The sequence below is a fragment of the Syngnathus leptorhynchus genome, chromosome 6, assembly GCF_054491065.1.
Source record: "Syngnathus leptorhynchus isolate UIUO chromosome 6, UIUO_Slep, whole genome shotgun sequence".
Classification (NCBI taxonomy): domain Eukaryota; kingdom Metazoa; phylum Chordata; class Actinopteri; order Syngnathiformes; family Syngnathidae; genus Syngnathus; species Syngnathus leptorhynchus.
In genome coordinates this window covers 8,934,173-8,941,748 of record NC_141200.1, presented here as the reverse complement: position 1 = coordinate 8,941,748, position 7,576 = coordinate 8,934,173, and the positions used below count along the sequence as shown (strand labels likewise).

The 7,576-nt window shown below is 40.7% G+C and overlaps 2 protein-coding genes across 2 annotated transcripts; one reads left to right on the top strand and one right to left on the bottom strand.

Annotated features, from left to right (window-relative positions):
- Window positions 1-557: 557 nt before the first annotated feature.
- ada2a (adenosine deaminase 2a) lies at window positions 558-4,718 on the top strand. The gene is made up of 10 exons (XM_085914415.1): window positions 558-756; window positions 1,134-1,443; window positions 1,635-1,854; window positions 1,975-2,188; window positions 2,264-2,391; window positions 2,459-2,549; window positions 3,097-3,205; window positions 3,306-3,463; window positions 3,709-3,911; window positions 3,981-4,718. The coding sequence occupies exons 1-10, from the start codon at window positions 631-633 to the stop codon at window positions 4,108-4,110; spliced, it is 1,689 nt and encodes a 562-aa protein (XP_085770541.1). The 5' UTR covers window positions 558-630; the 3' UTR covers window positions 4,111-4,718.
- A 56-nt stretch (window positions 4,719-4,774) lies between these two features.
- On the bottom strand, window positions 4,775-7,375 carry ribc2 (RIB43A domain with coiled-coils 2). Its single transcript, XM_085914613.1, has 7 exons — window positions 7,239-7,375; window positions 7,075-7,156; window positions 6,019-6,306; window positions 5,829-5,947; window positions 5,167-5,346; window positions 4,929-5,095; window positions 4,775-4,854 (listed from the first exon to the last, which is right to left on the bottom strand). Exons 1-7 carry the CDS (start codon window positions 7,359-7,361, stop codon window positions 4,785-4,787), a joined length of 1,029 nt encoding a protein of 342 aa, XP_085770739.1. The 5' UTR covers window positions 7,362-7,375; the 3' UTR covers window positions 4,775-4,784.
- Between the last annotated feature and the right edge of the window lie 201 nt (window positions 7,376-7,576).

The window sequence follows — 7,576 nt, the reverse complement described above, 5'->3', positions numbered from 1 at the left end:
ATGAACTGGTGTATTTTCTATACTGTGCATTTCTTAGAAATAAATAATTTTCCTCAAATTGATGTGTGTTGACTGATTTGTCGAAATGTAATCACAACTAGTGTGAAATCTGTTATATGAGTAGCATGAATAGCAATAGAATAATAATTCTGCAAATCACTGTTACTGGCGTGTGTAGATGAGAACAATGGCCTGAAAATGATCTTTTATTTGAGTGAAATTGAATATTTTCCCATAGCAAAACTGATGATCTCTCGATGCATTTTATACAACTGTACACCCATTGGAAATTACTAAGGCACAGCTCTGCGTATGCTCCGTCTGATACTCACACACTGATGTCATTTTAATGTAAACGACTATGTCCTAAAGAAAATAATAAACAGCATTGATCTTTGAACGGAATTATACCACGTAATTTAACAGCATTGAACTTTGAACGGAATTATACCACGTATTTTGTGTGAATTGTGCCTCATATTTTGATTTTTGTTTCCCCGTTGATCTGGCCGGGATCCGCGTTTATTGGTAGGGACAATGGGACTTAATATTTGTGGAAGAAATTCAATTAATTGCAAGTGTTACGTGGTTGTAGAAGGGGCGGGGCTTACAAGCTTCGGGGAGCTGCTTATGACAGGACTGACTACTCGCCCGGGTTTGCGAAGAGGTTCTACAATTCACAGTATTTTGTATTTTGTGTCTGATCGCCAGTGTATTTATTTCAACATTTTTTTGGTGGGACTGCCAAGTTTCAAGGTAAATCATGTTGAATAAATCACAATGGGGTCCATTGGATCCGTCAATGCTTTGTTTTGTAAAAATGCAAACGAGTGTTTACATCTGTTTATAATATCCTTTGTGTTTTGTATTTACCCTTTGCTTTCATGTAATTTGTGAGCCAATTGCTGTTAGGTTTTATCACTGTAACCATTTTCGCAATGAAACCTGATCAACACTCAACTAGGATTTACGCGTACTACTGGTAATTTGACACGAATGCACTAAATTTGCTAGATGTATCCAGTTAAAGCAATTGGTTATAAAAGTTGTTTTTTTATTTGCTTTAAATCCACAGAGACGTTAAAAAGGTTTCATGAAATGCACTTTTGTGTTCCCTTTCTGCGGTTTCCCAGTCCATGATGGTGGCTGACTTACAGCGCCCCCTCGCGGCGGTCGCCTATCTACTGCTGTGGCATGCAGTAGGTGTCTTCTCCATGCCAGACCCCAAGAAGAGGGAGGCTCTCTTTAACCTTGAGACGTCCCAGCAAATTGGGGGGAGAATTGTGCTAACGGACTTGGAGAAACTTCTGGATGCTCGGCTGTACCAAATGAAGCAAGATGAGATGTCCAAAGCTAATTTCCCCCCTGCCATGCACTTCTTCCAGGCCAAAACTTTAATCGAGCGCAGCCCCATCTTTGGCTTGCTGCAAAAAATGCCCAAAGGTGATTCAATCGATCGAATGTTCCCCAACCTTCACTGGGCCAATCTGTACTGCCCCGAGAGAATGCATTATTTGTTTGAAATAATTTTTGAGTACATTGACTGGTGTACTGCTGCATAATGGTGGTCATCACTCATTTTGAGATGCCCACCCATCAAAAAAGGCACAGCTGTAATGGAAATTTTGTTTCAGGTGGAGCCTTGCATGTCCACGACCTCGCCATGGGGGACCCTGAATGGCTAGTGAAGAATGTGACGTATCGGCCAAACTGCTATATGTGCGTCACTGACAAAAAGTCAGTCAGGTTTATCTTCTCATCGGGGCAGCCTAAGAGTGAGCCTCGCTGCTCTTCCTGGATCCTCATGGAAACACTCAGAAACAAAGCCATCAATGTCACAGATTTAGACAGAAGGTGAGCTACCATTGTAAAAAAAAAAAAAAAAAATTTAAACTTGACCTTATGTTTATCATTTATATAATAATACACATTTATGTCATGAAAACCTAACATGACACCTTTGTTTTTTTCCAGCATCCTGGCCAACTTAACTCTCTTCACTGATGGCAATCCCGAGGCCTTGTATCCTGACCAGGTTGTGGTTTGGGAGAAGTTTGACCTGAACTTCATGGCTGTGATGGGTCTGCTCACATATGCTCCAGTGTTCAGAGACTATTTCTATCATAGCCTTGGTCAATTCTACAAGGATAATGTCATGTATGTGGAAGTGCGCGCTTTACTTGTGCAGGTCAGTTGTTTTTATGACGCCATTGAATGGTTTTGATGTTTGTCGTTTCTTGATACCATACTTGACTGCATTCAGGTATACGAGCTGGACGGCAGCATTCACGACTCAGCATGGGCTCTGAAAACCTATGGAGATGTCACCAAACAATTCATAGCTGACCATCCCGATTTTTTTGGAAGCAGATTCATCTTTGTTGTCCGCAGGTGCCCCAAGGAGTCCTGCCTTTTTATGAATAATCAAACTGCAAGTTTATCGTGGTGTATCTTTCAGGACAATGGATGCATCAGTGTTGAAGGGGCTAGTGCAAAAAGCAATGAAGCTCCAGAGAGATTTCCCAGACTTGATGGTGGGCTTTGATTTGGTAAGAAACTACCGTTGAAATAAATTGTGCTACATGAGTACAAAAGTACAAATCAGGCTAAAACAACTAAATTAATACAAATATATTAAATAAGAGATGGGGGGAAAAGAATCTAGAAAAATATGATCTGGAGCACTTGAAAGCAACCACTCCTGCAAGCAACGTGGAGCAAAATGAAGTCATACGAGATAAAACAAGAAATTAATAACAATGTCAGTAAAAAATACAAAAAACATGAAGTCCAAGTCCCCTGCCAAGCCAAAAGCCAATGAATAAAATGTATTCTAAGATGCACAACAATACCAAAATTCAATTCATTCAAGTGAACTCCCAAAGGCTCATGTATGATCCTAATTGACCAAGACGACATTTTCATAGAATTCTAGTTAGTTTTATAAACTTCAGATTTCAATTTGAATTTTAAAGCATTGTGGGTTTTTTTTTTTTTTCAATTTGAGTTTTTGCTAACCTTGCTCCACACTTGACCTTTTGTATTCAATGTAGTCGTAATAGCAAACGATGTTTTGAATTTTGTTGAATTCCGCAGGTAGGTCGCGAAGATGACGGAAAGCCGCTTTGGTATTTCCGAGATGCCTTATCGCTACCTGCAGAGATGGGCGTGACACTTCCCTACTTTTTTCACGCTGGAGAAACGAGTAAGACCTCGAGCTGCTTCCGATGAAACGGATTGAGGGAAGCATTAGAAAAAGTGGAATCCATGAATTTCAAATATCTGTCTGCTCTACATTATCATAGATCTGGAGGGCACGGATGTGGACCAGAACTTACTTGACGCCATTTTGTTTAATACTTCACGCATCGGCCATGGGTTTGCTCTGATTCGTCACCCTTTGGCTCGAGAACTGTCCAAGAAAAGAGGTGTGGCTGTGGAAGTGTGCCCCATATCCAACCAGGTACGCATGCTCTTGTGTTTCCACACATGCACTGACGTCATTCAGCATTTGACAATGATATTAAAAAAAATGAGAGCATTACATAAGAAACAATTAAAATAATTGTAAAGGTTCACATTAAGTTGGATTTTTTTTCTTTTTGTGTTTTGAATGAATCAACGATCTCTATCAGAATTTTCCAAAGCATGTAGTCAGTGAATCTGTGGTTGTAGTTTACCAATGAAGTTCCTCTCATCCTGGAGCAGGTATTGAAGCTTGTAAATGACCTACGAAACCACCCAGCGGCGGCACTGATGTCTCAGAACCACCCCATGGTCATCAGTTCAGACGACCCAGCCATGTTCGGTTCCTCTGGTCTCTCCTACGACTTTTATGAAGCCTTCGTGGGCTTCGGGGGCAACAACTCCCATTTGGGCACTCTCAAGCAATTGGCCATCAACTCTATTCTGTGAGTTCAGCCCATGTAAAATGAAAAAATGTACTCACCTGCTGACATTTGGCCATTGTTTTCTTCCAGGTACAGCTCACTCAGCCCAAAACTCCAGAACAAAGCTTTGGATTTGTGGCAGATGAAATGGGACAAGTTTGTTTCTGAAAATGTTTTCCAAAAGTATGATTCTGGCAAAGACTATACTGCTGTGCTGTGAGGAGGAACGTGGGGCTTTACTGCGCACATTTTTGTGTGGACAAAACGCACTGTCGTTTGGTTTTGGGTTTTTTTTACTTGAATTTGCACTTTGTAATGGTGTTCTTTGGGTTTGTTTAAGTGTGCAATGCAGCATGCTTTCTTTTGCCATCGCCATGGGAAAGAAATATTTTTAAACATTTCAAATGCATTTTGGTTATAACAAGTGTTTGTGTGTGGAACATTTCGGCCCAAAATCAAATTTTAAGAAGTGTACAGTAAATGTCACACTTAGTCTTTTCTGGAAATCAATTTTCAAGTTTCCGATTGGCTATAATGATGAGTGTGAGGTTATAGCACCTCCCTTTGGTTTGTCAATATAAATGTAGACAGAGATTTTTATTGAAGAGGCTCTCAAGACCCCAAAAGTAAGGTGAACATGTATTTTACTTTAGATCATGTAGTTGTGTGTGTGCTTTGCTTTGTTTTAATTTGTGGATTTTATGACGTGGCTCAGGAAATGCTCTCTGACAATGTGTATTTTTATACAGTCCTGTTTCTATAAGAAGAGTGGTGTTGTCGCATTGACTGTGACATTTGTCAAAAACTCTCACTAAAATTTTGCATATTTAAAAGGCACTTGTTTACTCATTTGAAGTCTTATTTTGAAACACACAATAACTCTGCTTTAGATCATCAGCGGCTGCTGGTGTTGAATTGGGAGAAGAATCGCTCATCAATGTGTCCCCTCCCAAGGTCCTCTTTCCTTAAAACAGACACGTGACTTATGAAGCGTCTCGAAAAGAACAAACGGCTCAGATTGGTGTGCGTGAGTTGTACCTGTGTTCCTGCGATGCAGCCAACTGTTTGTTGGTGCCGTCCACGTGTCGTCTTAGCTGCTTTCGATATCGAGCCTGCTGCCTCTCCAGGAGCACAGCCGTACGAGCCCAATCCAGACGGATGCCGTCGAGTTGCATCTCTTCTCTTTTCTTCGCTAATTCTGCCCTCTAAAATGCGTGTCCATGTTTTATTTACACACAAAGAAAAGTTAACTTTGGTGTAACTTTGCAGCTGTTACCGATTTCTCTTCAATTTGATGCTTGTGGATTTGAGAGATCCGAATCACGCTCTCGGGAGGCGGCTTCCTGTCGCTGTTAAGATGAAGGCCGGGTGCTCCCATCGTTCCCGTGTGCAGACCGTGCTGCTGGATGTCCTCCCGCTTACGCTCCTGACGACGCTTTTCTTCTACCTTTGTCATCTTAACAGCAGAGGCAAATCCAAGTTTAGACTTTCCATGTTTGCAACTCTGTCTGATCATTTCTGAAACAAATACAATTATTTGTAACAGGCCCTCACGCCATTGAGGAAAACTCAAAAGGTTTTGCCATTCACTAACACAGGCCTATGGGCAAAATAGGCACCACGTGCCACTTTGTGTTCACACACTTTTTAGTTCATTAATTAATTATGGTGCAATTCGTTTTATACCTCTTGATTCCAAGTTGTTTTTATTTTTTGCTTGATTGATGAATTTGCCTACTGAACTGTCACTAATAGAGTAACGGTCTTTAAAAAAGTGGTGATGTTGACCCATGATTGTTTCTCATTAGCTTGTTTGAAATTATACACCACTTTACATTTAATTGTTTTATTTTTTGTTCATTTTTATCAACTTCAGCTCAGCTTAATTTTTGGATAACCTGCCATGCATCAACCTGCTGTATGAACCACATGACTCACTGTGTTCATATTCCACTCTTTAGTTGCAGCCGCTACCGCTTTTCTCCTCTCCAGCTCTTTGTTCTGGAGCTGCAGATCTTCATTGTCCATTTCTACTCTGCTTCGGTCGTCCTGCAGTTCTGAAGGCCCGGACGACACAGTAAGTGAGCTCAGGTTTGTGTGCATGAGTGTGAATGTTATTCAAACCTACTCTCCATCTTCTGTCTGTGTTTTTCTGCATTCTTCTCTTCCTGCTGCTGGATGAGCCACCTTTGGAGCTGCTCCCTCTGCCTCTGCGTTCGTGGCCTGCTGTCTGGATCCTCCCCAAGCAGACCGGGTAACATCATCATCTGTGCTTCCGGGCCCAACTCCTGCCCATCCCGAGGCTGCTGGTACTGACGACAGAAGTCCGCTATGGCCTTCTCCGTGTCATGTTTGACCTTTAGTTGTTGAGTATGGAGCAAGGAAGCTTGATTTATATCTTCCATCATAGCAGCATCTACGGGGAGCACCTACAACTGGTTAGTCAAACATTCTAATAGAATATTATCGTTTGATTTGCACTAGTTTGTCCTTATTTGCGCACAAGTGGGTGACCTGGGTCAGCCCAAGTGACTTTAGGCCAGATGCAGGGTAGTGTGGGACGACTCCACATTGGATGAAGGATTTGACCCCAGAACTTGGGGAGATGTGCTAACCACTACCCCACCTTGTTGCTATTGTCAAGATTAGATTCAGCCAGGTGAACTGTACCGATAGGCCTAAAATATTTAACCCATAAAGGTCAGGGTGATATTGAATACTGAATGATGTTAAATAGTTCTATCATATATTGTATTTGAAAAAGGTTAAGAACAGTATGACCCTTGGAAGACTGTTGTCCATATTTTCCTTTAATTGCAAAACTGATCCTGAAAGTTCAGTTCATCTCTAATAATTAAATAAAAATTAAAATAATTTATTTCAGTCTTCCACTTAAAAAGTCACAAGTTTCATTTAATAATTTTCATGATTCCAGGCTGGTGTGGATCAATTCAACATGTCAATTTTTTTTTTTTTAAGAACATAAGAAGTAATCAGAATTGATTTTGCTCTTGTAATTACAGGACTGACCTATTGAAAAGTATTTTCCATGCGTATGTTTAGATGAATCAGTTTTACCTTTTCAATCAAACCACAGAAATAAATTAACTTGGAAAATAGGTAATTATGAAAAACATATTGAGAACAATTTTACTACAAGGCAATTTTTTTTTAATCTGCTTACCATAGGCATCTTGTTCTTCTTTTTCTGCCTTTTTCCTTGCCATCTTCTCAGCCACTTGCTTGTCAAGAAATTCCTTATCAACCTTTTTTTTTTTTTTGCGGGGGAGTACGGTGTTAAAAATAAATTTTAAATGCAAGAGAAAATGTTCAACACTAAAAACTTACTCCGATGCACCTCAACTTGTCGTCAAACAGCCTCGCTCTTCTTCGAGCCTCAATGTCTCGACGTCTCTGCACTTTGACATTGGACAGGCCTTCCAATAACAATTCAGTGTTGCTCATCATCATCAGACACCGGCGAGTCGAAGATGTTCACCGTGAAAAAGTTCCGAGCCCTTTTGTCCAGTGGGCGTTATGCGAAACACACTGGTTGCTAAGGCAACGCTTCCTGGCTCTTCGGAACAAATCGGCTATTTCCGTGATGTCTCCGAGACAGCTGCACAATGTCATCTCGCTGTAGTGTTTTTTTTTTTTAAACAGATTTCTCACCAACAATGATCCCC

What these genes read in the sequence shown, in the direction of transcription:
- ada2a (XM_085914415.1), top strand. Translation starts at nt 631, where the DNA reads ATGACAGGACTGACTACTCGCCCGGGTTTGCGAAGAGGTTCTACAATT. An exon ending in GTCACAGATTTAGACAGAAG is followed by an intron (nt 1,855 to 1,974) that starts GTGAGCTACCAT and finishes GTTTTTTTCCAG; the next exon opens with CATCCTGGCCAACTTAACTC. An exon ending in TTCATCTTTGTTGTCCGCAG is followed by an intron (nt 2,392 to 2,458) that starts GTGCCCCAAGGA and finishes TGTATCTTTCAG; the next exon opens with GACAATGGATGCATCAGTGT.
- ribc2 (XM_085914613.1), bottom strand. Translation starts at nt 7,361, where the DNA reads ATGATGATGAGCAACACTGAATTGTTATTGGAAGGCCTGTCCAATGTC. An exon ending in AAGAGTGGAATATGAACACA is followed by an intron (nt 5,347 to 5,828) that starts GTGAGTCATGTG and finishes TCTGCTGTTAAG; the next exon opens with ATGACAAAGGTAGAAGAAAA. An exon ending in ATCAAATTGAAGAGAAATCG is followed by an intron (nt 5,096 to 5,166) that starts GTAACAGCTGCA and finishes CACGCATTTTAG; the next exon opens with AGGGCAGAATTAGCGAAGAA.